The 14,988-nt window shown below is 45.0% G+C and overlaps 1 protein-coding gene across 1 annotated transcript in view; it reads right to left on the bottom strand.

The window, feature by feature from the left end:
- LOC117356964 (serine/threonine-protein phosphatase PP1-beta catalytic subunit-like) overlaps positions 1-14,988 on the bottom strand; it is a 168,395-nt gene that overhangs the window by 36,477 nt on the left and 116,930 nt on the right. The window contains 1 exon segment of the mRNA XM_033936984.1: positions 6,431-6,502. Coding sequence (XP_033792875.1) covers positions 6,431-6,502 — 72 coding nt within the window.

Genomic DNA, 14,988 nt, shown 5'->3' with positions numbered 1-14,988 from the left:
ATGCCTTGGTGGAAGGGGAGATGGGTCTGATGGGCTTCCTTATTACTCTGGTACAAACAGTGTAGGCTCCAAGTCAGTATCTATATTATGAGGAGAAAGATCTGTATCCACCCCTTTCAACATTTCGATGCTATTCATGAGTCAGTGAAGTGAGGGATTTTCTAGAATGGTTAAGTTCGATGACTTAAAGAACAAAATTAATGACTCCTTTTATGACGTCAGTACTGGTTGGAAGAAGATGGGGAGGTGGAACAATGATGAGCGCGAAAATGTGTAGATCTATGCTTCGACAGGCGCAAAGGAGAAATGATTTCAAGTTTATTAAAAGATTTTTTAAACCGCTTAATCAGGTTTCTAAGCAGTGTACAATATAAAATTTACATAAAAACATATTAAAACTGGGGATACTAGATAAAATCTAGGTGTCTTAATAAAACACTAATAAGACATATAGACCAACTTCAAACAATAGGAAAAAAGGGGAAGAACTACAATCGTAAAAGAGAAGTGAAACAAAAAAGGGGAAACACAATAGGTTAGGGGAAAAAGTAATAATTTTAATTTTTTGTCCTTAAGAGGACAGTTGTTGTCCAAAGGCATCCTGGAACAAGAATGTTTTTAATTTTGCTTTAAATTGTTTTATTTCAGATTCACTGCAAATGGTTTGGAAACAAATTCCAGAGAGTAGGGGCAGTGACAGAAAAATTATTGGAGCGCAACGTACTGATTAATTTTAAAGAAGGTATGACGAGAAGATCTTGAGACACTGAACGAAGAGATTTTAAAGTATTATAAGGAATTAAGTCTGTTAAACTCTGGTTGATTGTTTAATTCTGTTGTAAATGTTAAAAAGTAAGATTTTGTAACTAATTCTATGTTTGACTGGTAACCAATGTGAACTGATTAGAAGAGGCGAAACATGATCATATTTCTTTGCGTCATAAATGATCTTAATAGCTGTGTTTTGTACAATTTGAAGCCGTCTAATTTCCTTTTTTGCAATGCCTTTGTACAGTGCATTACAGTAGTCTATGCAAGAAATTACTAGAGAGTGGATCAGTGTGTTCAAAGAAGCTGGTTCTAGTAACTTTGCAAGGGAACGTATCATCCTGAGTCAATAGAAGCATTTCTGAACGACAGTGCTAATGTGAAAATGATAAGAAAATTTACTGTCGCAAGTAACATCCTAACAGTTTTAGAGTAGGGACAACTTTGATGGGGAGCGATTCAAGCTTCAGGGGGGCCTGAAGTGTTATTCCTTCTTTAAAAAGAAAGACCATAAGTTTCGATTTGTTGATGTTTTGAGACAGTTTATTTGAGTCTAACCATGATTTAATTTTTCCTAGTTTATGGTTAATGGACGCCACCTCCTCTATATTGTTGAGGTCGATGGGATAGATTAATTGCACATCCTCAGCATAAGCAAACGTGGTAAAGCCAATAGATTGGCTCACCGTCAGAAGGGGCCATAAAGATATTGAAGAGCAATGGTGACAAAATGGAACCCTGTAGTATTCATGTTTGGTGGTAAACGGTTCAGACGATGTGTCATTAAAAATGACCTTAGATGATATGTCAGTAAAGTAGGAAACAAACCAGTCCATGACCAGGTCAGATAAACCAATTTCATGAAGTCACGTTAATAGCAGGCTGTGATCTATGGTATCGAAGGCAGAGGAAAGGTCTAAGGAAATAAGCAGTACTGATTGATGATGATCAAGATGGTACAGTATTTTAGTAGTAAGTCCTAACAAAGAAAGTTCTGTAGAATGGTAGTGACGGGTAGGATGAAGTACATTTGTTCTCTCAACAAATTCAGAGATTTGATGGAAAACTATTTTTTTGGTAAGTTTTGCCATAAATGGTATGTTTGCTATGGGACGGTAATTAGGCATGTCCTGAGTGCTAATATTTTGATCCTTAATGATTGGATAAATAATTGATTGTTTCCAAGTCTTGGGCAGAGATCCTGATGATAAACTGGAATTAACCAAATCTTTAAAGTAAGGGCCAAAAATGGAAAAAAATCATTTTAAAAGGAAAGGAGGGATAACCTCTGTGCTAGTCCCTTTTGTATTAAGCGAATTAATACATCTTTGAATTTCCTCCAAACTAGGAAGGGTGAAGCGAGAGCATTTTGAATAGGACAGGTTAGCTGAAGTATTAGAATCCATATAATCTGCAGAGTGGCTAGGAGTAGAGATAAGCGGGAAAGTGTCTCTAATTTTCTGTACTTTGTCGATAAAGTAAGTGGCGAGGGCTTGTGCTGATGGTGTAAGATTGGATTTGTTAATTTATTTTTTCTTTGTTGTTAAGGATTTAACTATTGTGTATAAAGTGGAGGAGTTTTTAGCCTTCTTAATTTGTTTAGTATAATATTCTTTATTGGTTCTGTTAATTTCGGATTTGTAATATGCGGCATGTTCCTTGAATTTATTAAGATTGATGAGTGTTTTATTGTGCCTCCATTTTCGTTCAAGAGAACGCAATTGTTTTTTTAATAGGTTTTGCTGAGTAACATGGATTTATTTGTTTACGGGGAGAGATCATGAAGGTGATTGCTGGAGCAATAGAATTTAAGAGTTTACCAATGGACTGGTTTCATGCTAAGATTTTATCTTCAACAGTAGAGCTGGATAATTGTTCTAAAGTAAGGCTGAAGTCAGATAAGATGTCTGCAGCTTCTAACTTGTTATAGTTTCTGATGGTAATTGTTTTAGGTTTTAAATTACCTTGGTAATTTGAGTTTAGTTGTTGAAAAGAGACTAAAAAATGATCTGACCATGGGACTTGTATAGTAGCTAATATTTGGAAGTTGTTTCTTTGGGATGCTTGGGTAAGTACCATATCTAAGATATGACCAGCGATATGGGTGGGACTAGTTATTAGTGGATACAAATCCAAGTTGTTTAAAAAAGTAAGAACTTCTGACGTAAAGGCATTGCTGGAGTCGTCAAAGTGAATATTAAAGTCATCTAGAATGACAGGATTAGCAGAGGAAACACAAAAGTCCAAGATGACAGATTGCAAATGGGTTAGTGCTGAGACATTAACAGGAGGGGGGATATACACTAGTAAATAATTTAATGAGGGGGAGGTTTTACATCTGACCTCCAGGTATTCCAAGGGGCTGCTATTATTGGAAGAAAATTCAAAATCAGCCAATATGGTAGAACGATAGATTACGGCTAGACTCCCTCCTTTTTTTACTGGACAATGATTATATTGATACATAAATCCGGAGGGACAAGAAAAAGCCAAATAACTTTCCTCGCCCTTGCCGGTGCTGAGGCAAAGGGGAAACTGGTGATCCTTGACATTTTCTTGGTTTTAGACGGAAGAGCATCGGTATCAGGCATCTTTTTTCATCAATGCTTCGATGCAGAACTGGAGTCGGTGTGTTTGGGCCTCTGTGTACTATGTTCAGACTGGGCTGGTACCGAGAGATTGAGGGAGAGCATTGGTGTCACATGTACCCGAAAAATATCCCTCATCTCCTTCAGAAAAACCTCTTGTAGCTGTTCCTGGATAACCAGCACCGGTACTGTTGGCTCAACAGCTGGTACCATTGATGCTGCAGGTCGATGAGGGGTGGGTGACCTCGATGAAGATGCTCTCCCCGTAGGTAACACTGTCTGCACTAAGAGAATCATTGGCGTTAGTGTTCGGCATGCATCGAGGTACTCGATACTGAAGATGCCTGTGACACTGATGGGGTAGTGGAAGGCTTCTTAGCCAGTCTACCTGATGCAGGAACAGCATCCGAAGCCAATGGCACCGATGAATCCCCTGAAGCTACTGCTGGTCCAAAGAGCTTCTCTTGCTGAAGCCATCAAGCCTTGAATGAGTGTTTCTGAAGGGTAGAACGACGAATACAAGCATCCACCCGGTGGTCCAGACCCAGACATTGAACGCACCAGTTATAGGGATCAGTGACCGAGATAAATCATTGGCACCGGGAACACTAAATCCACTTGTTGACTTCAACATGGATGGAAAAATTTGTGCGATGAGGTCAAAGGATTTAAATTTTTGATAAAACACAAAGGCCCGAAGGTTGTTAGAGAAAATTTTTTTTAAAAAATCTATTTTCTTTTAAGTATAACTAGAAAACAAGAGAAAAAAGTAAAATTGAGACCACAGGCCAAAAAAGACTGACGAAAAGTGTTCGAGGGGAAGGCAAGGAAGTCGGACAAAAGTCTAATCTAATTTCTTCGCTCTGTGGAGAACGAAAAAATGAGGAACCGCAAGCTGACGTCAGGCGGGAAAGGCAGTCGCGATGCGTGGCAGTCTAAAAGCTTCAAAAGCTTAAAGTGATAGTGCACTTTGGCACTGTCCGTACTAGGCTCCATGGATGATCTCACCCACATGTGAGAATATGCTGCCTGCTTGTCCAAGGATAAGCAGTTGATACTGAATAGACACAGGGTGAGCCATATGGAATTCGTATTAAATTAACTAAAAGAAGATTATCCAGGTAAGAACCTAACATTTCATGCAGTTATAGTTACTCCGGATTCCGTACATGTGGTGACGTACCAAAGCAATGGCTGACGTCTAGGGGGAGAGAGAAGCAAGAAAGCAAAAAATTTAAGCACAGCAGATCAGAACACCTCTGCACAGTTCGCTTGCAGAGAAAAAACTGAGATGTGGACTAGGGTCCTGCCTCTATACCAGAGGTGCTTAAAGCTGGAAGTTTTCTCACTCTACAAGTCCAGTTCATGGGAAGGGATAAACCAAGGGTCCCCAAAGTCTCTCCTTGAGGGCCGAATCCAGTTGGGTTTTCAGGATTTCCCCAATGAATATGCATTGAAAGCAGTGCATGCACATAGATCTCATGAATATTCATTGGGGAAATCCTGAAAACCCGACTGGATTCGGCCCTCAAGGAGGGACTTTGGGGACCCCTGGGATATACCATCATATGTACGGAATCCGGAGTAGATGTAACTGAACTGCTTTTACCATATTCACCGACAGTGAATTCCAGAATTTAATTATACATCGAGTGAAGAAATATTTTCTCTAATTTGTTTTAAATTTACTATTTAGTAGCTTCATTGTGTGTTCTCTAGTCTTTGTAATTTTAGAGAGTACAAACAAATGATTCACATCTACCCATTTCACTGCACTCAATATTTTATTGACCTCTATCATATCTCCCTTCAGCTGTCTCTTCTCCAAGCTGAAGAGCCCTAGCCACTTCAGCCTTTCCTAATAGGGACATCATCCCATCCCTTTCATCATTTTCATTGCCCTTCTCTGTAGCTTAATTCCACTATAACTTGGTTCCTTTACCTATGCTTGATGCCCGACATTGGGATACCTCAGTGCTGATGAGGAAGTTGTTGAATCCTTGCACGCTTTTGGTGTTGAGTCAGAGACTGCTCAACCTGAAAGGACACAATCAACATCTGAGCTCAAGGCAGGTGGTGACCTCCTTAGTGCTGGTGTATCCTCAGTGTACAATGGAGCATCAGGTGCCATGATTTTACCATTCTAAAAACACTTCTTAGTACCACTGCAAAACAGCTGAAGTGAAATCAAAAGGGCTCATTGATATTTTTTTTGTTAAAAAAGGGGAGGCTCTGGCCTAAGTGGACCTTGAGATGTGGAACAAGAAAAGAAACCAAAGTAGGCCATTAAAAAAAAAGAAAACAAGCCTAAAAGTACTTGAAGGGACAAAATTAAAAGTGAGAAAGGGAACCTATTCTGCAAATACTACGTAATGCAAAAAAAAAAAAAAAAAAAGTCAAAAAGACAGGGAAGGTTGCAAGAGGAAAAATTAGCTGCAACAAGGAGAGCATTGAAAATTGTCCCCTCAGCAACGTGAAAAGACGATGACTGCTGGACCAGTGCGACAGAAGCAGGCAGACACAAAAACAGTGCTGGGCAGCATCCACACCGCAGCTCTGTCAGAGATGTCATCCAATATGTGGCTTGTCCTCTTAGGTGGTCAGTAATCTCTCCCTCCATCTACTGGTTGGGAGCACAACCCATTTGTCTGAACTAGTCAAGCAGGAGCAAAAGGAATGTATAAATTTCTCCACCCAGAATCTGTTTAAGCCATTTTTCAGAACAGCTATACTAAGGGCTCCTTTTACCAAGGTGCGCTAGCGTTTTTAGCACGCACTAACCCCGCACTAAGCAGCTAGAACTAATGCAGCTTAAAGCCCTAACACAGCTTAATAAAAAGGAGCCCTAACTGCTTCAACTATTTCTCTTAGGCTTCCATGGATGGAGTCACAATTGTTGAAGCTACCCGGGTCTTGCTGTCTCTCACCAGGATAAGACCTAGACAACTGCCTAAACTAAAACCTCCAGCAGCAAATTCCACAGATTAATTGTGGGCTGACATTCTCCATATACATATTTAGCTTAGACCCAAATACCATCAAACTTGTATATCGATGATGTCTCAGTAGCTCACCTGTGTCTGGTACATCAGTTGGCCTCATAATTCTACGAATCTGTTCCATTGACTGCAGATCTGGTGACAAACCTGTAGTAGTCATAACAACAACAACAATTAAATTAAGTCTCATTTCTTAAAAGACTTTCGCATTCATAAAACAGGAATACTCTTATTATTACTGCAGAGTTATAGAACTTACAATTGTGGCGCACATTTTTCAATCAGTGCATATTCAATTAAGAAATCCAGAATAAAAACAAAACAACAAACAAACCTTACAGTTCACAATTTCCATACATATTTCAATAATTTTTCATAACAAAGACAAACTGATCAATTTTATTTTAATTTATGAAAACCTTTAATATACAATGCTAAGAAGACAACCAATCCATAATTCAGACTAAATTGGTTAAAAGCTATACTGTATCACAAGCCACTGGAATAAATCCACAGGACGCTTAGCTGTAAATTTTTTTAGTGCAAGATTCCCATTGTTCCACGCAATTAAGTGTAAACCAACCTGGTAGTGTAGGGATTGGGACTGGAACCCGGATCATAGTTCCTTAAGTCAAAGGCTGGACATTGTCACATTACTGACTCAACAAACAATTTAAACCAGGTTTTCTTTGGAACAAGTTTAATTTTGAGAGAATGGCTGCTGAGGGTTACAAGCTAGTAGACTCCTACTGGATTCTAAACATTTCTTTCTGGTTTATATAGTCTCTGAAATTCTGTTCTTTTTATCCCAAAAGACTACTAGACTTTAGCATATTCCACAAAAAGCAATGTTACTTACCGTAACAGTTGTTATCCAAGGACAGCAGGCAGCTATTCTCACTAGTGGTGATGTCATCCGACAGAGCCCCGATACGGATGTCTCACAAGCATATTTTACTTGAAGAAACTCAGAAGTTTCGAGATGCCCGCACCGCACATGCGCCAGTGCCTTCCCGCCCAATGGTCTGGGCGTGTCTCCTCAGTTCAGGTAGCTAGCAGAGAAGCCAACCCAGGGGACGTGAGAATAGCTGCCTGCTGTCCCTGGATAACAACTGTTACGGTAAATAACATTGCTTTATCCCAGGACAAGCAGGCAGGTATTCTCACTAGTGGGTGACCTCCAAGCTAACCTCAATGGGATGGTGGGAGAGTTGGCAACTTAGGAGAATAAATTTTGTAACACTGTTTGGCCAAACTGTCCATCCCTTCTGGAGAAAGTATCCAGAAAATAATGAGAGGTGAAAGTATGAACCGAGGACCAAGTGGCAGCTTTACAAATCTCCTCAATCGGTGTCGATCTGAGGAAGGCTACAGAGGCTGCCATTACTCTGACCTTATAGGGAAGGGGTAATCCAGCCTGGGCATAGCAGAAAGAGATACAAGCCGCCATCCAGTTGGAGATGGTGCGCTTCGATACAGGTCGTCCCAACTTGTTTGGATCAAAGGAGACGAAAAGTTGAGAAACAGTTCTGTGTGGTTTGGTGCGATCCAAGTAGAAAGCCAAAGCACGTTTACAGTCCAGAGTGTGAAGAGCTGATTCTCCAGGATGAGAATGAGGCTTTGGAAAAAACACAGGAAGCACAATGGATTGGTTGAGATGAAATTCAGAGACCACTTTAGGCAGGAATTTCAGATGAGTGCGGAGGACAACCTTGTCATGATGGAACACTGTGAAAGGTGGATCCGCCACTAAGGCCTGAAGCTCACTGACCCTGCGAGCAGACGTGAGGGCCACCAGAAAAAACACTTTCCAAGTGAGAAACTTCAGTGGAGCCTTGTTGAGAGGCTCAAAAGGAGGTTTCATAAGTTGAGAAAGGACCACATTAAGATCCCAAACCACTGGAGGGAGGTTTGAGAGGAGGATTGACATGGAAAAGTCCTTTCATAAATCTGGAACCACAGGATGAGCAGAGAGAGGTTTCCCTTGAAGAGGCTGATGGGAAAGCCGCAATAGCACTCAGGTGGACTCGTATAGAGGTAGACTTGAGGCCAGACTGAGACAGGTGTAGAGATAGTCCAATACAGAAGAGAGGGAGGCTCGCTGAGGCTCCTTAGAATTAGACACACACCAGGAAGAAAATCTAGGCCATTTTTGGAGAGTAGCTTTGGTCGAGTAGCAGGCTTCCGGGAAGCCTCCAATACATCCCTCACTGCCTGGGAAAACTGGTGAGGAGTTACGTTGAGAGGAACCCAAGCTGTCAGGTGGAGAGACTGCAGGTTGGGATGAAGTAGAGATCCTTGATGCTGAGTAAGCAGTGAAGGAAACACTGGGAAGAAGGAATGGCTCCCTGCTGCTGAGTTGAAGTAGAAGGGAGTACCAAGGTTGTCTGGGCCACCGGGGTGCTATTAGAATCATGGTGGCATGGTCGGACTTCAGCTTGACCAGAGTCTTTTGAATGAGAGGAAAAGGGGGAAACGCATACAGAAAGCGAGTTCCCCAATCCAGCAGAAAGGCATCTGCCTCGAGATGATGAGGAGTGTAGATCCTGGAGCAAAACTGAGGCAGTGTGAAGTTGTGGGGAGCAGCAAAGAGGTCTATCTCAGGCGTCCCCCACTGTGCAAAGATCTGATGATGGGGGCTGGAATGGAGTGACCATTCGTGAGGCTGGAGGAGACGACTTAAGTTGTCTGTCAAGACATTGTCCTTCCCCTGAATGTAGACAGCTTTGAGGAAGGCGTTGTGGCGAACCGCCCAATCCCAGACTCTGAGAGCTTCCTGGCAGAGGGAGGCCGAGCCCGTGCCCCCCTGCTTGTTGACATAATACATGGCGACCTGATTGTCTGTGCGAATGAGGACCACCATGTCGTGAAGCAGATGTTGAAAAGCTTGAAGAGCATTGAAGATGGCTCTGAGCTCCAGAAGATTGATTTGATGGAGTCGGTCTGCACTGTTCCAGAATCCCTGAGTGCGAGACCATCCAGATGAGCTCCCACGCATAGGTCGAGGAATCGGTTTGTGAGTACCTTCTGGTGGGGAGGAGTGTGAAAGAGCAAACCTCTGGATAGATTCGAAGAGGTCATCCACCAAAGCAGAGACTGCCGAAGAGCAGGAGTGACTATGATGTCGAGTCAACGGGTCCGACACTGGAGTCCATTGAGAAGTCAGGGTCCACTGAGGAATCCTGAGATGCAGTCTGGCAAAAGGCGTCACATGAACTGTAGAGGCCATGTGGCCAAGGAGAACCATCATGTGTCTCGCTGAGATGGAGTGGCGAGAAGACACCGGACTGGCAGAGATGAAGAAGAGCATCCAGGCGCTGAGGAGGAAGGAATGCTCTGAGTCGAATGGTATCCAGAACCGCCCCTATGAAGGGGAGAGACTGGGTAGGCTGTAGATGAGATTTGGGGAAGTTGATCTCGAAGCCCAAACTCTGTAGAAAGCAAATAGTGGTCAGGGTCGCCGAGATGACCTCTGGAGCGAGGGGCCTTGATGAGCCAGTCGTCGAGGTAGGGAAATACCTGAAGACCCCTGTTCCGGAGTGCAGCGGCCACTACCACCAGACACTCGTGAAGACTCTGGAGACGAGGACAGGCCGAACGGAAGCACTCGGTACTGCAGATGTAGATGTCCCACCCGAAATCTGAGGAACTTGCGAGAGGCCGGATGAATGGGAATGTGAGTATAGGCCTCCTTGAGATCCAGAGAGCATAACAGTCGTTCTGCTTGAGGAGGGGGGGTAGAGAGAAGCAAGGGTCAGCATGCGAAATCTCTCCTTGACCAAGAACTTGTTGAGGACCCTGAGGTCCAGAATAGGACGCAGGTCGCCCGTCTTCTTCGGAACGAGGAAGTACCGGGAGTAAAATCCCTAGTTGTGTTGGTCCACCGGGACCGGCTTGACGGCCTGAAGCCGGAGCAAAGCCTGAGCTTCCTGAAGAAGAAGGGCGGTCTGCGTCAAGTTGGAAGGATAACTCTCTTGGAGGGTGGTCCGGGGGGGACCCGATGGAATTGAAGAGAGTACCCTTCCTTGATGATGGTAAGGACCCAGAGGTCGGTGGTGATAGCCATCCATCGATGGAAAAAGTGATGGAGGTGACCCCCAATGGGGAAACAGTGGATTGCAGAATGAGGTTGGTTATGCTCTCCGAAGAGAGAGTCAAAAAGGCTGAGGAGCCTTGGGGACAGCAGAAGGCTGAGGTTTTTGTTGAGCCTTCTGTGGAGGTTGTCTGTTCGCCGGCTGTCTCACAGCCGGAGCCTGCCTTGGTGTATAACGGCGTTGATAAATCAAGGGTGGCCTTGAAGGACGAGACTGTTGAGGCTTAGGTTTGGGACGAAGAATGGACTGAAAAGATTTTTCATGGTCAGACAGCTTCTTCGTCACGGTCTCAATGGACTCATCAAATAAATCCGCTCCTGCACAAGGAACATTGGCAAGCTGGTCTTGGAGGTTCGGGTCCATGTCAATGGTCCGAAGCCATGCCAATCGACGCATAGCCACGGAACAGGCGGCAGCCCGCGCCGAAAGCTCGAATGCATCGTAAGATGATTGCATCAACTGGAGACGTAGCTGGGACAGCGAGGCAACTACTTCTTCCGAATTCGAAGCGAGCCTGAGACTCAATGTAAGGTGTGAACTTCCGAAGCACAGGCAGGAAGAACTCCAAATAGGTTGCAAAATGAAAAGTATAATTGAGAACTCTGGAAGCCATCATCGAGTTCTGGCATATGCGCCTCCCAAACTTATCCATTGTCCTGCCTTCGCGACCCGGAGGCACCGAGACGTACACCTGGGAAGGATGAGACCGCTTGAGGGAGGATTCGACCAGCAGGGATTGGTGAGAGAGTTGAGCGAACCCCTTGTGATGAACCGTGCGGTACCAGGCATCCAACTTGCCAGGGACCGCAGGAATAGAGAATGGAGTTTCAAAACATCTCATGAACGTTTGGTCGAGAAGTTTGTGCAGAGGCAAACGAAGAGACTCCGCAGGAGGATTAGGCAAATGTATGGTGTCGAGGTATTCCTTGGAGTACCGAGAACCAGAGTCCTGGGTAATGTCCAGGTCATCCGCCATCTGTCTGAGGAAAGAGGAGAAAGACAACTGATCTGCAAGCACAGGCCTACGAGAAGGACTGGACGACGTCGAGGCCTCGGGATCCACAGAGACCTGGGATCGACAGGGTGAATAAGAGACACACGGCTCCTCGAACTCCGGCCCCTGCGGAGGAGACACGTCTGACGAAGAATACCCCATGCACGGCAGCTTCTTCTGCGGTGATACTGTAGAGTGGCGCGAGGAGTGCCGTGAGGAATGTCTGGACCGAAGCCCCTCTTGGTATCTGGAGGGGGATCTAGAATGACGATGCTTAGAATAGTCCCCAGACGCTTCGAACGAGCAGATGGGACTCGAGGACATAAAGCGCAGAGGCGGGAGATTCGACGCCTCCCGAGATGCAGTCCAGGCTTGGTAAGGAGTGCGGAAGAACTCTTCTTGTGATTTGCGATGCCCAGGGCTTCGATTACCCGAAGAGGGATTCCACACCTCTTCGTCCGGAGGCGTAATGGGCTCTAAAGGTGGCATGTCACTAAAGGAGACCCGCCTCGAGGGACCGGCCGCCAATCGCCGCTCCTCCTCGCCAAGCAGCGAGAGCGACCGGTGAGGAGGAGGAGGAGGGGGCGGTCTGCCCCCCGGAATCGGGACCGGGAGGTCACCCTGGATCGTTGCAATCAGCTTGGGTCCCATGGTTTGCATGAGCTTGACAAACTGAGCCTCCAAAAGGGACCGCAACGAAGCCGACAAGGAGGGATCCGCACCAAAAGGGGGACCTCCTGCACGGTCTTCGCGCTCTTTCGTGGTCGAGTGCTTTTGCTTGGAAGCCTTCGGCACTTTGAGAACCACGGATGTAATGGGAGGAGGCGGTACCTGCTCCGAGGAGATGGAGGAAGGCACCGGCGCCGAAGACGGGGTCGAAACCAGGGCAAACGATGCCGGCTTCAGGAGACCCGGTGTTGCAGGAGTGGTGGAGGGTTTCGTAGATGCAGGCGAAGCGCCAGCCGAAGTCGAAGCTGAAGGTTCCTTCGCAGCTTCCATCATGAACATCGACTCCCACAAAAAACAGCGACGCTTAAAAAGCCCACGCTTGTGAGAGTGGAACAAGGCCGGCACGATTTCGGGAAATGTTCCGGACCAAGACACTGCAGGCAGCGTCGATGCGGGGTCCGTTAGCGACAATCCGCGTGCTGGCAACATGCTACACTTTTTAAAACCGGTAAATGGCCGGGACAATAGGCCGAAAAAGCTCCGCCGCAAGATCGAAGGAGGCGGGGCCCGTAGCACGCGGCCGACCCGGTCGAACGCTGGAAGAAATTTTTTTTTTTTTTAGAAAAAGAAACCAAAGAAATAAAACACACGATAAAGAGTAAAACAAACCCAAAACCGCGGCAATAGAAGGCAAAAGAACGGGAATTCAGTCAGTGCAGAATTTAAGTAAAACTTCTCAGCTCCGCGGAAAGAAAAGAACTGAGGAGACACGCCCAGACCATCGGGCGGGAAGGCACTGGCGCATACGCGGTGCGGGCATCTCGAAACTTCTGAGTTTCTTCAAGCAAAATATGCTTGTGAGACGTCCGTATCGGGGCTCTGTCGGATGACATCACCCACTAGTGAGAATACCTGCCTGCTTGTCCTGGGATAATGCTCTTTATTAAACAGAGTTAGCTCTTCCTTTTTTAGACATAGATTATAAGCAATCCTGGTTCAACAATGTATTCTTGAATTTAACTGTAATATTAAACCTAGTATTACATGTGTACATACATAGGACAACTGATTTGGTATATAAGTAGGATGATGAATTACTGGCATAACCATGCCAGTATTAATAACTCTGTAACACCACCCACAAAGCTCTGTGTATTTCAGTAGTATGAGCCCCTGCATTATAACACCTCAACCCCTTATGGTAACATCTCTACAGAAGCTATGTACATGTAGTGTAGCACCTTTGCAGAGGCTCATGTAGACCGCTCTGAACTGACTCCCCAGTCATTAGTAGCGGTATAGAAGCTAATAATCATAATCATTCTTGTTAAATAAGAGTGCTTTATCTTGCAATACCCTTCTTCAATAAATAGGGTGTTAAAGGTAAGCTCTTTTCCAAATGCTGTAAAGCAGGGGTGCCCAATATGTAGATCGTGATCGACTGGTAGATCACGAAGGCAAAGTGAGTCGATCACGGAGCCCATCCCGGGCTCCCTGATAGACTCGCGTTGCCTTCATAATCTACCAGGCCAATCAGCCTTCCTCTCCCAGACATCAATTCTGCCGTCGGAGAGGAAGTTCCGGGCCAGCCAATCGCTGCCTGGCTGGCCCGGAACTTCCTCTCCGATGGGCAAGAATTGACATAGGGGAGAGGAAAGCTGGGCGGCCCAACGCAGGGAAGCAGGGAGAGCTTGGGGTGGCGGTGGCTTTGGGAGGCCTGTATCCCCGATGCTGGCGGCAGATGCTTAGGGGAGGGGAGGGCTAGGGAGAAAGAAAGAAAGAAAGGGGGAAAGCAGGGAGACAGAAGAAAGAAGGGAAACAGAAAGAAAGAAAGGGGGCATTGAAGAGAGAAAAAAAGAAAGGGAGGAAGAAAGAAAAGAAAGGGCAGGGAGAGAGGAAGAAAAAGTTAGAGGAAGGAATGAGGTCTGGAGGAGAAGAAGCATACAGGCTGATAGAAGAAAGACTGGATGCACAGTCAGAAGAGGAAAGTGCAACCAGAGACTCATAAATCACCAGACAACAAATGTAGGAAAAATGATTTTATTTGTCAATTTAGTGATCAAAATGTGTCCGTTGAGAATTTATATCTGCTGTCTATATTTTGCACTATAGCCCCTTTTTACTAAACCGCAATAGTGGTTTTAAGCGCAGGGAGCCTATGAGCATTGAAAGTAGCGTGGGACATTCAGCGCAGCTCCCTGCGCTAAAAACTGCTATCGCGGTTTAGTAAAAAGGGAGGGGGGTATATTTGTCTATTTTTGTATGGTTGTTACTGAGGTGACAATGCATAGAGTCATCTGGTCTTGAACTCTTTGAAAAAAAACCGGAATATGCATGATAATTAAAATTTTCTCTGCGTACAGTGTGCTTTGTATTTTTTTTTAAATTTTATTGTTGGTAAATCATTTTGACATGGTCATTTTAAAAGTAGCTCACAAGCCCAAAAAGTGTGGGCACCCCTGCTGTAGAGTTAAACAGAACTCCTTTAGGCAATACAAATAAGGAATCAAAGCCTTTTCCCATTTCCTTAGGGCTTCCTACTTTCTATCACTATTACTTGTCATTTCTACTACTACTTTCTCACTTAAGAGAACTTTGTACACTTCAGCACTGATTGCTGAAGGCTTTTGTTTCCTGTGCATTTTTGCCTCAACCTACTTCTGTGTGTCAAAGCATCTCCTGATTGGTGATGCCCAACTTTAGTGCAGGAAGAGGCGGTCAGAGCACACCGCGAGTGATTTCCTTCCCTTGCCGGCGCTCCGGCTGCCCTCTCCTGCCCGGTCATTCACAGTTGGAAAATACCACAAATGACCAAGGGAGCACTGTACTACTAGTTATGGTATACCCCAGGGATCAATATTATCACCCAGCTTGTT

Source organism: Geotrypetes seraphini, chromosome 3 (genome assembly GCF_902459505.1).
Source record: "Geotrypetes seraphini chromosome 3, aGeoSer1.1, whole genome shotgun sequence".
NCBI classification, from domain to species: Eukaryota; Metazoa; Chordata; class Amphibia; order Gymnophiona; family Dermophiidae; genus Geotrypetes; species Geotrypetes seraphini.
Note: the sequence above shows the minus strand (reverse complement) of the source record. Positions and strands in the feature narration are given on the sequence as shown.